Raw genomic sequence first — 13,532 nt, forward strand, 5'->3', positions numbered from 1 at the left:
GTATTCGGGTAATGAATCACATCTTCACCCCCCGTTTTTACACTGCAATCATATGCATGAGTTTCAGCAATGCCTCCTTTGAAGTTTCCACATCCATATCTCAGCAACAGTTTTGGTTATGTCCTGACTCCATGTACTACTTATGAAGTGTTAGCTAGCTAATGTTAGCTAACGTAAACTCGTACATCGCTTTTGTCCATACAATTGCCCTTATTTTCAGCGCCCAAAAACGTAATACTTCTCAGATCAACTGTAATGTTCAATACCATTGTAAGCACAACTTCTCCCCTTGTCCAACAAAATCAATTACCATGACCTAAACACTGCCCATTTCTGCATAATTCAAGCAGGCAATGAAACCCCGTCTTGTCTTTTTAAAAATGGCGCCGGGGGAAGCGAAACTACATGCGTTAGATAGTGGAGAAGGACAGATGTCGTGTGGGAAAATGCTTTTTCACTCGATCTGTCCAACTTTATCACCTTATCGCCTCTAAAATGTAAATAAAAAACACTATAAAGAGTTATATAATGTGTCATTACAATACCTATTTGAAGGTTTGTGTCGAAATTTTGAATCGGGTTTTTAGGCGGTGCTAAAGTGATCTTAGAAGTAACAGCGGCTTTGAGAATGATATGCATGCAATTGATAACGAAAAAAATGACTAGATATCCCCCCCTTAGCGCCGCCACTGTCCATTTATTATTTGTAAACAATGAGAGAAGTGCTACACCTGGTGGGAGAGAGGATAAACAGAAATAGTTGCTTTATGCGTGCTGTTACTTTACGACATGACACGTCAAGATGTAACGGAGGGTCAGTTTTTCAACTTTCTCCCAATACTATAGAGCCATTACCATGTCGATCAACGCTCCCTCCAGTAACCACGACCACAACCAGTCCTTGATTTTAACTGGCGGCTTTATTCTGTTAGTTTTTGCCCGTCAGTCACGTTTCACACTCCTTCTTAAACAGACCGGACAGATCAGAGAGGAGGGAATGAACGAGGAAACAGGGCTAGGAGTGAGAGAGGGAAAAGAGGAAGGAGAAGAGGAAGGATGTAGTAGTAGATATTAGTGGTCGCCCTAATGGTTCTTCTTCACTAATGAGGGAGATAGATGGGAGAGAGAAGGAGGGAATAAATGCAGGGGGGAGAGAAATTATTATTTTTCAGAGAGAGAGAACCGGAGTACTCCAAAAGAACGTTTGCTACACTAATTTATAAACAGACACCTAGCTGCCTGCCATCCAGCACCTTTCACCAAATTTCCAGGATATTCTCACCATGGCACGGTCAACTACAGCAAAAGCAACACAAGGTGTGTTTCTGGGGCTATAATTCTTATGCATCAGGTAAAGAGAGAGGAGAGGAGAGAGAAGGCAGTACACTCTTAGTTATTCGTGTCTACTCAAGGAACCCCTGGAGTTCCTTGAAGGAAACATTGCTAATCAATGGGTCATATTTGCACCTTCGTTAGCTTGAGGCTTCTGAGGAACCTTAATTGTTCGATGTAGCAACGTGTTTCCTGGAGGAACCCTGGAGGGAGAGGTGGCTTAGTAGTGGCCTGGCTTTAAATATGTTGTAATTTCTGTTAATTTGTTCTCTGTTTTGTCATCACATGTTAAGTCTGCCTCCAAGCCCAGCCTGTAATGAGAAGATCACAATATAAATAAACTGCGTGACTGGAGGAAACCTTAAAAACTCACCATTAACACCCAGAGCCTTGATTCTGCCCCCATGTAACCCAGAACCCCTATCCCAAAAGGACTGTCCAGATGGGCCAAGTCCTCCTGTAAAGCCAGACAGGTCTCCATGTGATAGCCCAGGGCAGCCCCAGGCACCTCCTCCTCCAGTACTCCACATCATACAGCAGAAGAGGAAGCTGAGGAGAGAGTACATGAAGACAAGGCAGAGGTCACTAGTCACCCCTCATTACACCCGTCACCATTAAATAAACTGCTGAGACACATCAAGACGTTAAAAGTCAAGGCACCAGGGAGGACACCAACTCAAAGCGGCCTCCCCTGAGTTTCCACTCCCATCTCTGTGACCTCATACACCCTCTGCCTCCATGTTGTTCACTTTTCCAATAGCCCTGGAAGTCAGCAGTAGTGACCATGATTCCCCAAGCAAGGTAAAGACCCCACCAGCCAGCCAACTATAGGCCCATCCAGCCTTCTTAACAACTTGTGGAAGTTTCCTGGAGAGGGTGCTGGCGCTCCGCGCTTCAGAGACACTGACAAACATTGGGGGTCCTCTGGTGCACCAGGCCGGCTTGAGGAAGAAGATCCACCACCGATAACAATCCTCAGGCTGGCCGATATCAACATCTCCAGCTTTATTTATATTACACATTTCAGACATGAATGCAATGCCCTTCACAGAAAAAAAACCTGAAGCAAAAAAAACCTTGAAATATATACCACTCAACAAACATAAGAGGGTTAAAAAAACCGAAAGAATATAAAAACTAAAGAACTAAGAACTAGAACAAGAAAGAGGTCACAGTAGCGATGTCTTTGACGTCGAGAAGGCCTTTGACATATGATGTGTCAACTAATGGGACTTCATCTACTGCCCTGCAGGATACAAACATGAAACTCCCCACTCAGTTGGTCACTCTTAAAATTTTTTGAATTAAAAATATATATAATAAACGGGAGATAGTGGTGAGGTGGAGAAACCACATCGCCCAGGTTCTTTCCAGGCAGGATTTAACCCAAGGCTTCCACCCTCAGCCTTCTATGTTTTAATTGTATAAGTTGATATTAATACTTCCATCCAAGAGAGAGAGACAGGTCTCCCAGTTTTGCGATGACCTCGCTACTGGGCGGCCCAAGACCTTTGCACACGCTGGAAGAAGTTACAGAACTGCAATAACTGAAATAGAGAACATGTGGCGGGTTAAAACTCAACCCTCTCAAGACACCAGTGCATCCTCTTCTCCAAGCACCTCAAGAAAGAAAACAGGCAAGTGAACAGGAAGTCCTGTGCTTGGAGAATGAGGGAAGGAAGTGTCTTGAACCACCTGAGGTGCTGTGCAGAAAGAAAGGAGAAGCCACCCCCGGAACAGTCATCAAAGTCTATCAGAGAGTTATATCAGACCCCTGTATGAATATTGCCTGTCCAGCCTGGAGGGCAACGTGGGAATGACACAAAAAAAGACCCTGGCAATCAGGATGGCATAACAGACTCCCCACGGTACAATACCCGCTATCCACCAGATGCAGGATGAAACAGTGCAGAGAAGATGGCTGTTCTGGGCGCAAGTTTAGCCTGACGTCGGTGGGGACCCGTCACTGAGACAATGATCAAGAAGAACAAAACAGACTTGCACAGATTTCTTATCCAGCAACGGCCTCTCTGTGCTTCTTAAATAATTGGTATCACTTTTAAAATCATTTTAGAGTGGATATCTGTTGCATCTTTGATTTGTGAATTTATCAACTTTACTCCCGTATATATTTAAGCCTGGTTTTAAACCTCTGGACCAATTTTTTTTACCCCTTTTAAACTCACCTGTCAAAGAGGGTGGAACACTGCAATAGAAGCTAACATTTTAACAAATCCAAACCCATTTTGTTTTTTACAGCACTGCAAGCTGACATTTTAACACCATTCTTTAATAACGCTGGAGGTTGACACAGACCAGGGTTTCCTAAACTCTGTCCTGGGGCCGGGTGCACGTTTTGAAAGTTGCGTGAGTGAAAGAACGCTTACTTTTCCGATTGAGCTGACGTTGATCTCAGGAATCCCCGTTTGTGTTGTCCCCCACATTCTCCCCAAAATCCAGAGAAAGGACTGAAGGACTGCTGGTTCACACTTCTAGAAAAAAGACGTAGACCGTCTACACCAGGAGGGGAAACTTTTTTAGGCCTGCGGACCATTTCACTAAATATATATTTTTTTGAACTCAGTCAGGGTCTCAACTTACTGTTGAGAGTTAGAATGACAAAATACATAAGGTGCAATTTCGAAATTATGTGTTTCAATTAGCCCTTGTCAGCTACTTTTAGTCTAGCAACCAGCATCTAAACTTGTAGTAAATAATTATCAACCGGGTGTGGGCACATTGATCATCAGTTATCATATTAAAACTGCTAACATTTCCTCCCCCTATGGTAAAATGGTGGAGAATTGCAGGAAATTAGCTGTCAAACTGCAATTTTTTCTTCTGCCCCATGGCAAACAGAGAGGAATTGTGTGAAATTAGTTAAAATTGCAAAATCCTCCTCTGCCCCATGGCAAAATGAGAGGAATTGTGTGAAATTAGTTATTAAAATTGCAAAATCCTCTCTCTGCCCCATGGCAAAATGAGAGGAATTGTGTGAAATTAGTTATAATGCAAAATCCTCTCTCTGCCCCATGGCAAAATGAAGGATTGTGTGAAATTAGTTTATAAATTGCAAAATCCTCTTCTCTGCCCCATGGCAAAATGAGAGGAATGTGTGAATAGTTTAAAATTCAAAATCCTCTCTCTTGCCCCATGGCAAAATAGAGGATTGCAGGATTTTTTCTTCTTTAGCTGATGGGGGTACGCAGACCGATGAGCCACTGTGGCCTCATGATGAGTTTGTTTTTGTTTTTGGTGCCCATCAAAGTTGACCATCCCTGTTAATAAAAACCTGCAGCGCTCAGCAAATGCACTGAACTCAACAGCAGGTCAAAAGGAGAACTTCCTGCCACTTTATATGCAGCCTCATGTAGAACATGACGTCCTGATGAGTATCATCTCGAGTGTAGACGATATGAAGGCCAGCCGATGACAGCAGACAGGATATCAGAAAGAACTGTTGCCACATTTGAAGGTTAAGGTGCAGCAATACCGGAGGAGGGGCATACAGTGGGGTATGTATGTGTACCTGATGCGGTCATTTGGGCCAGGAAGAGCAAGAAAATTGAGTGGCATCCACCGGGCTACAGGTGACCCGACTCATCGTCTCCCACCACTGTAGCAGTCAGACTTGCACTTGCGTATTTAAACTTCTCCACTTTGTTAATCTGAGAAAAAGGAACAAACACCTGGGGCCTCATTTATCAATATTGCATAGAAAATATAAATACTACTTATGAACCGAATTTATAATGTTCGTATCGCATAGAAAAAGTGTGATTTATCAAACAATCCTACAAGCGTCATACGCACACCGGTAGAAGATGTGTTGATAAATGTGTTCATGAACAACTTTCGCTATTTGCATTTTGAAACGTCCCTAATTAACCATACATGGCTAAAATCATTGCTTTAATGTCCATGAGGAATATACAAACGCCTTACCATTAAATATCCCACAATGGCGCAGCAACAAAAAAAAAAATACACAAAAATTAAAACAGCTACAAACAGGACCATTAGGACTACTCAAGTGGTTTAGCAAATATCCCCCAAATGGAGTAGGAACGCTCACCAATAAGCCATCCATCCTCAACAGCTCCCTGCTGTAGACGTACAGGCAGGCCAACATTGCTGAAGTAGAGGGCGGTGTTTAAACAATGATTGAGTAGGTGAATTTATGGAGATTTAGAGAGTTCCTTAGTTTATGGTTCTTTAATGTGATTTGGAGATGAAAAAAAAGTTTGCAATTCTGTGTGCCATGTCACTTAGCCATGGCCGGCCTGCTCATTTGGCAGCGCGCCTATTGCCGGCAAATTGACGAGGGCGGCATTTTCTGAAGCTAAACTGACCCCATTTTCTGCGGCATTTTCTGAGCTAAACTGACTACCTCCAACAACACATAAAACCTCATACATTTGCCCCAAAAATTACTCTCAACCAGTGTTATATGGGCTTTTTAGGTGAGCACGCTGATGCCGTCTTGTAATAAGCAGTGTCCATTTTGTCAAAGGCAGAGACGCAATATATTTATCTTGTCCATTCCCGGTGCAGCTCTCCATGGTGTTGTTAGAGAGACGCATTGCTGCYGCYTTCCATTTTTTWAACCTTTATTTAACTAYGCAAATCAGTTAGTTAAGAACAAATTCTTATTTTCAATGACAGCCTGTTCAGGGGCAGAACGACASATTTGTACCTTGTCAGSTCAGGGWTTTGAACTTTCAACCTTTSGGTTACTAGTCCAATGCTCTAACCACTAGGCTACCCTGCRGCTCCATCAACATGCCATKKATMTTTTTTACATAAATAATTTAGCAGATATAACATGGTAGAAAGAGTATGTGGCCTTTTCTSTAGCCTACAGGCTGGAMATAAAATGTATGACAATGTAATGAGATGGGAACTTTTTACATCATGCYGGTTTCTCCGATCAAATAGCTTAACCTACTTGGCGACCAATCAAATAAGAAAAATGCGCTCACATGTTAAAACAACATATCCTAAAAACAGGACAGGTCAAAGTAAAATGGACAATATGGAATGGACAATCAGGGCACTCACACAACTGCTGTCCAGGAGTTTCACRCCATAGGCTAAATTGTTATGATCAGCTGTTTCAAGTTTGTATACATTTTTTACATGCTGATCATAGCAAAAAATAAAATACTTCTGCATTTCTRGCTGTGTAAACACATTGCAAATAGGTTCAGGATAACTCCTACTGATAAAGTTGTGTAGCTGAAATTCAGAGCTTAAATGGCCAAATTGATTAGTCACAGAAATCAGGACTTGCCAATGCAACGGCATGTTTTACAAATGGTGGGACTACCATATGGATGGGCATTCATAAAATTCCATTGCAGGCCTACATGGTAGGCTACACCCCAGTAAGCACAGACCGACACCAACGTCTTTTGGATGTCTTTTTTTGGTGTTTTACGAAACAGTAGTCCTACCACGTAGATGGGCATTCCTAAAATGTKATTTCAGGCGACACTGTAGGCTGTACCCCAGTGAGCACGGACTGAGGCTGACCCCTTTTGGCTGTATTTTTGGTCCTGTCCGGACATCTTTTTTTGTTCAGATTTTGTCCGGTCTGGACCAGCCTTGATTTGGTCCAAACATAGACATCTATCATTGACGTCTTTTCACCTTTCATTCAGAACCTAACTTCAAAGTCTGGAAAACATGTATTTTAAACATCTTTTCAACGTCATTTTGCTTACTGGGACGGCAATTGTGGCAGAAATGCCAGGACCAGCRCTGCACTCAGCTGTGATTATCCAAWTAACTGTTCATTTATCCATACAAGATGTGGTGTGGAAATAATAAACATGAATACAATGGCATGCAGACTAAGACAAGGCACATTCATTTAACAATAACAAACCAAGATATACAGCTCCTCATCTGTTATAATAATGTAACCAAAATACAAGTAGATAGCAACATCAGACTAGCCAGTTAAACAATGACAGGCAAAAATATAGCTATTAATGTTAGCTAGCATAGCTAGCATAAAAAAAATAGATACATAATGCTTTAATAATTATGCAAATATTCTTAAACTATTGACAACTGTCAGTGAAATATGGGGAAAACAAATACCGTATTTACAGTTCTGGTATTTACACACAGTGATGAATAAATTAATTAGAAAGGAATAATGTCCAAAAACTGAGATTTGTGTTCACAGCAGGTGGCAAGCTGCACTTGGTAAAGAATTGATAGCTGTGATGTCATCACTGAATTATTTTTCTTCTTCTATGGTGGGGTTTAAAGGCGGTTGGCATCCAATGTTAATGGTGCGTTTCGGCCACCAGCTGGACAGGGTATTGAACTAGAAAATAAAAATCCATTGAGGAAAAACGGCATACAAAAAGTTACACGTCAACAAACAGAACCCATCTTAATTAAGCAATTAACATCCCATCATGCTTAGGGTCATGCATAACAATGCTGGGCAATTATTTTGTCTACCATGGCTAGGCCCAKATAGGATAACCATGCCCACATCCACAGGGGACGAGTGGTCACTGAATGGAAAAGCGCGTCTGCTAAATGACTTAAATGTAAATGTTGACTGATGCAAGAAATGTGACAGAAGGGGAGGTGCTGATATTAGCATTGTGTATATAAATTCCAACATAACCAGTGCACTTTAAAAATCAGACAAGAATCAACAATATTTGCCTTTCCAAAAAATGTAATTGTTTTTGGTATTAAGCAGGGCTAGACTAATCATAAATGTACATTAGATATAGGATACACAGCATGTCAAAGGTAGCCAGCCTATTGTCATGAATAGGCCCACAGTGCACTCACCAGTTGATGGAGTATAGTTTCCGTAACCATCTGTGCGTTATTGTGAGTTTCACCCCAGAGCACAGAGGGCAGAGTGAGTGACTGCAGGTTTTCGCTCCTCCCTTGGACTTGATTGATGAATTAAGGCCACTGATTAGTAAGGAACTCCCCTCACCTGGTTGTATAGGTCTTAACTGAAAGGAAAAAACAAAACATTTAAAAAAATGTGGACTGAAACCACAGGACGGTAGCTCTCCAGGAAGAGGGTTGGACTGAAAACCCACAGGACGGTTAGCTCTCCAGGAAGAGGGTTGGACTGAAAACCACAGGACAGTAGATCTCCAGAAGAGGGTTGGACTGAAAACCCACAGGACGGTAGCTCTCCAGGAAAGAGGTTGGGACTGAAAACCCACAGGACGTAGCTCTCCAGGAAGAGGGTTGGACTGAAAACCCACAGGACGTAGATCTCCAGGAAGAGGGTTGGACTGAAAACCCACAGGAGGTAGATCTCCAGGAAGAGGGTTGGACTGAAAACCCACAGGACGGTAGATCTCCAGGAAGAGGTTGGACTGAAACCCACAGGACGGTAGATCTCCAGGAAGAGGGTTTGGACTGAAAACCCACAGGACGGTAGATCTCCAGGAAGAGGGTTGACTGAAAACCCACAGGAGGTAGATCTCCAGGAAGAGGGTTGGACTGAAAACCCACAGGACGGTAGATCTCCAGGAAGAGGGTTGGACTGAAACCCACAGGACGGTAGATCTCAGGAAGAGGGTTGGACTGAAAACCCACAGGATGGTAGATCTCCAGGAAGAGGGTTGGACTGAAAACCCACAGGACGGTAGCTCTCCAGGAAGAGGGTTGGACTGAAAACCCACAGGACGGTAGATCTCCAGGAAGAGGGTTGGACTGAAAACCCACAGGACGGTAGATCTCCAGGAAGAGGGTTGGGCAGCCATGCTCTAGGCCCTCAGTGGAATGAGTTTGACACCCCTGCCTCAGACTCTACAGCTCCTCGTGATATTGATGGTTTTGTGTGAATTTCAGCCCTCAAACCTCGCTGACATTCTCTCCAATGTTTATTTGAAATTTGAACATTTGCAGGATGAAATCTCTTGAGATGCACCATCTCGTTTTCAGAAGTGTCCAAATGAAGAAAAAAAACAATGCTTCGTAACAATAATAATATGGCACCTACTGTCTAATAATAATAACAATGATAATAATACATAAATAAAACCCTATATTAACAGCCTAAAAAGTTGTGTACAACTACTAATGGGCCTACAACTAATATAAACTACTTCTACAACTACTAATGCAACTAATATAAACTACTGTTACAACTACTAATGCAACTAATTAAAAATACTGCTTCAACTACTAATACAAATAATACAACTTAGTACCTATAATATATACATACATAGGCCTACAGATTTACAAATATCTTCACACATCTTCACAACTACACATGTTTCTATTAGTTAAAAACAAAACTGTTTGATCTTAACATTTGAAAAAGCCTTTTTTTTWATTCACTGTGTGATTTTAATGCCCTGATTTCTATAGGTAAATGATTAAAGTCAAGCCTTTGTATCTGAAAGATGTTACTCTAACCTCATGATGTACCTTTGGAATGTGTAATGGCTGCTGTTGTCGAACGGAGTAGTGTGAGTTTCCTTAACCAATGTACTTGTCTGAATCGGCTTGTTATAAATTACATCTAAATCGCAAAGTGAGATCTTGGTTGTGTTTTGTTTTGATAGATGATGTCACCATAGTCTAGTATAGGAAGCAGCAGTTTGATTACTAAGGTCTTTGAAAATGGATACAGTAAAACAACTCTTACTACAACTTGTTATAGTTGCACCATCGGATGAGAACATGAAAGGGAAGCAAATGTCAGGGTTTAGGAAGGTGCGTTCTGGTCACTGTCTGTTACACTGCTTCTCTCAGACTAGTCAGTTTGTATTTTCTGTGTGCATTAGGRCTAGCCGCAGTGTATAATTGACTACAGCATCTTCAACCGAATAGTTGTCACAAACAATAAAATAAAGTTCAATATAAAGTTATGAAGTTATTCATAAAAATAAACCAAAAGGCTACAAAACGGTGAAATACCTGTGCTGTGTCATCAGTAAGATATGAGCAGTCAATGAATTAACAAGAACATCAAAATGATCAGAAATGTACTTTTATTTTTGCAACTTTAAGTGTGTCTTCTCTCGTTAAGTGTAGACAGGCACAGTACATTGATTCCTTTACAGTACGCTCTTATGCAAATATCTATGCACAAATCTTTGGTGTGTTACCTTTTTCAAATACATCTGACATTTTGCCTCTTCATTATACTATTTCTATAAAAATCACTACAAAGACTTTAGACATGAGTAAGCAAGAATCATTACAGTACAGTATTATACGGCACATGGATGAATGGTTCATATTCACTTTAGTACACACTTATCAGTTAACAGTGCATACTAAACATTTCAACTGAACACKGTTGTATAGGATGTCAGTCTTCATGTAGGACATTTACGGCAATGTTTAATGGTGATCATTGTGTGGACCCCAAGAAGAGTAGCTGCTGCTTTCGCAACAGCTAATGGGGATAAAATACAAAATAAAATAAAAATAGTTTCAACGCTCTTGAGTTGTAGTATTATACAGTACATACTTATAAATGGTAAGTTAAAGTGCTTTCAAGTACATGTGAGATCAATATACACCAAGTTGATAAAACCATTCCTCTAATTTCAAAATGTTTCATCTCTGGCCTACATTAAAAAAAACTGTTTGCAATCTGATAWGTTTCACCATGTCTGGGAAGATTCTTGACATGCTTGTTACGTAAATCAACTCCATTAAAACATTAGTCAATGTTCTCTGATTGGTGAGAAGAAACCTCTGGCTCCTCCACTTCTAGGAATGAACTGCCCCATTGAGGGCACAGTGGCCCCTTCTACACCAGGAGAGAAGTGACAGTTGATCAARTTAAATGGGAAAACAAAACAATCCTTGCTAATGTATAAAGCCAAGGCAGTTAACTATATCTTACCTGCAGATTTGGGTGGAGCACTCAAAATGGTCTCGGCAGTAGGCCCCAGTGGGCTTGGTACCCATGAACCTCCACAGAGGGGTCATGCGGGTTCTCCGTTCCAGTAGCTTGGTGCCCTGCTGCAGACTCAGCCTTGAATCATGGCTTCCTATTGGACTAGCACACACCTGCCATACAAAGTGTATATGTCAACAACATTTAGCATTACAGTTTCACTACTGGTTAAAGATGTTTAACAACACTACTCCAAAGAAAATGATAAAATAATGATAAAAAGTGCTTTACCTGATGCATAAGAATCAGAGCCACCAGACACACACCTTGCGTTGCTTTGCTGTGGTTTTGACCGTGCATGGTGAGATATACTCTGGAAAATTCGGTGAAAGGTGCTGGATGGCAGGCAGCTAGGTGTCTGTTTCTAACTAGCGTAGCAAACGTTATTTTGGAGAACTCTGCTTATATACCATCCCTCTCTCTCGCTCTCGCTCTCGCTCTCTCACTCTATGACTCTCTCTATCTCTCTCTCTCTCTCACACACACACACACACACACACACACACGCTCACACACAGACATATATACACACACTCACACACATACACACATGTCATGTCAAATATTTGACAATGGTAAAGATAAGATCTCCAGTGTGGACCAGTAACTCTCTGATTGTAAACTGTCCTAGCACTGGGAGCTATGGCCAGAATGACATCAACTCTGCTGATATCTTGGGCACCTCTAGGAAACTCCTTCTGTTGATAATGACAAGTCCATTAATAACCTCAATAGAGCGCACATAGAAAAAAATGCATGAACGTTACATGTGTGACAGCACTCGGTACCTAAGTAAACAAAAGATTGCATTTTGGCCTCTACGTGTTACCTTTGTACAGACAAATTATTTATGTTATGCATACTTCTTCTAATACTTACCTTTTGACATTTATGCCAAGATGTGTTGTGAGGGTAATGATGATGAAACCAAGTCGCTCTGAATAATCATTCAATCAGTCAAATGTTCTTATTCAAAGAAACATGTCTTACAAAGGGTCAACAGTCAAGCCGGGTCCGGAGGCATGCATTGCTTATTTTCAAATAGTATTATTATTATATCTTTATTTCAACAAGGAACACAGACTGAGATCAAGGTCTCTTTTACAGCTGGGCCCTGCGTATACATGTTTACACATACAGTTTAGGTACAATGATTAAGAAACTACACAAGACAAACAAAACGATCACAGATAACACAAACAAATACAGCAGAAGATTATTACATGTACACATAGATTATTCCCCTAACAGCACAAGYACTTGCATTACCCYAAACAGTTACAAGCAATACAAAAATAAAAATCCACTAATAAATATTTAAAKTGGGCAAGGGGAACAAGAGTCTCAAGTTGAAGTTTAGTCTGCAGGCTATTCCATATAATTGTCAACATACAGTTATAGCACCATATTAAGGTGTGGGATGTTCATTGTATTACAAGGAACAACTAGCAGGTCAATTTCGGTCCAGCAGCATAATCTGTCCATTCACAATTCACCTGTGGGAATGAAACTCGGGGCGAAAGTTRACCTTCCAACAGGACAACGAGCRTAAGCACACAGCCAAGACAATGCAGCGGTGGCTTCAGGACAAGTCTCTGAATGTCCTTGAGTGGCCCAGCCAGAGCCCGGACTTGAACCCGATCGAACAAAGGTGCTTCAGCAAAGTACTGAGTAAAGGGTCTGAATATTTATGTAAATGTGATATTTCCGTTTTTTTCTAAAAACTTGATTTTGCTTTGCCATTATGGGGTATTGTGTGTAGATTGATGGGGACAAAAAACMATTGAATCCATTTTAGAATAAGGCTGTAACGTAACAAAAAAGTGAAGGCGTCTGAATAATTTCCTGAATGCACTGTAACTATTTGGGCAGGAGAAGCTGGGTCCCATGCCGCTGATTAACATTGCGCACCGCACGGMTCCTCTCTGCAACGGATCCCGGTGCATGATTGTACGAATCTAKATTTTTGAAGTCAAAGAGCAAATTRTTCTCCTCGCAGCAGAATCGGAGGCTCTGACCTGTGCTAAGAAAACTATCAGCATCTACCCAGATCTGAGTGCCGAGCTTCTGAAACAGAGGGCGACCTACAACGAGGTGAGATCCCAGCAACGCAAGCTAACCCTGAGATGCGGCTTCATACACCCGGCAAAGCTCATCTTGAACTTCCAGAATACAACACATGTTTTCCACTGCCAAGGAGGCTTCTTCGAGAAACACATCAAGCCCAACACACAAGGGGAGGAGCCGACAGATCTAGGCTAACCCCAATTTGACTGGC

At 41.5% G+C, this 13,532-nt stretch overlaps 1 protein-coding gene across 1 annotated transcript; it reads right to left on the reverse strand.

Annotated features, from left to right (window-relative positions):
- Positions 1-10,317: 10,317 nt before the first annotated feature.
- Positions 10,318-11,743, reverse strand: LOC111964376 (liver-expressed antimicrobial peptide 2). Its single transcript, XM_023988261.2, has 3 exons — positions 11,486-11,743; positions 11,201-11,367; positions 10,318-11,104 (listed from the first exon to the last, which is right to left on the reverse strand). Exons 1-3 carry the CDS (start codon positions 11,552-11,554, stop codon positions 11,065-11,067), a joined length of 276 nt encoding a protein of 91 aa, XP_023844029.1. The 5' UTR covers positions 11,555-11,743; the 3' UTR covers positions 10,318-11,064.
- Positions 11,744-13,532: the final 1,789 nt, after the last annotated feature.

The sequence above is a fragment of the Salvelinus sp. IW2-2015 genome, linkage group LG5 (genome assembly GCF_002910315.2).
Source record: "Salvelinus sp. IW2-2015 linkage group LG5, ASM291031v2, whole genome shotgun sequence".
Classification (NCBI taxonomy): Eukaryota; Metazoa; Chordata; class Actinopteri; order Salmoniformes; family Salmonidae; genus Salvelinus; species Salvelinus sp. IW2-2015.

Coding starts and splice junctions, on each gene's coding strand:
- LOC111964376 (XM_023988261.2), bottom strand. CDS start 11,554: ATGCACGGTCAAAACCACAGCAAAGCAACGCAAGGTGTGTGTCTGGTG. Junction 11,368..11,485: donor CTCTGATTCTTATGCATCAG/GTAAAGCACTTT, acceptor TTTGTATGGCAG/GTGTGTGCTAGTCCAATAGG. Junction 11,105..11,200: donor TGCTCCACCCAAATCTGCAG/GTAAGATATAGT, acceptor CTCCTGGTGTAG/AAGGGGCCACTGTGCCCTCA.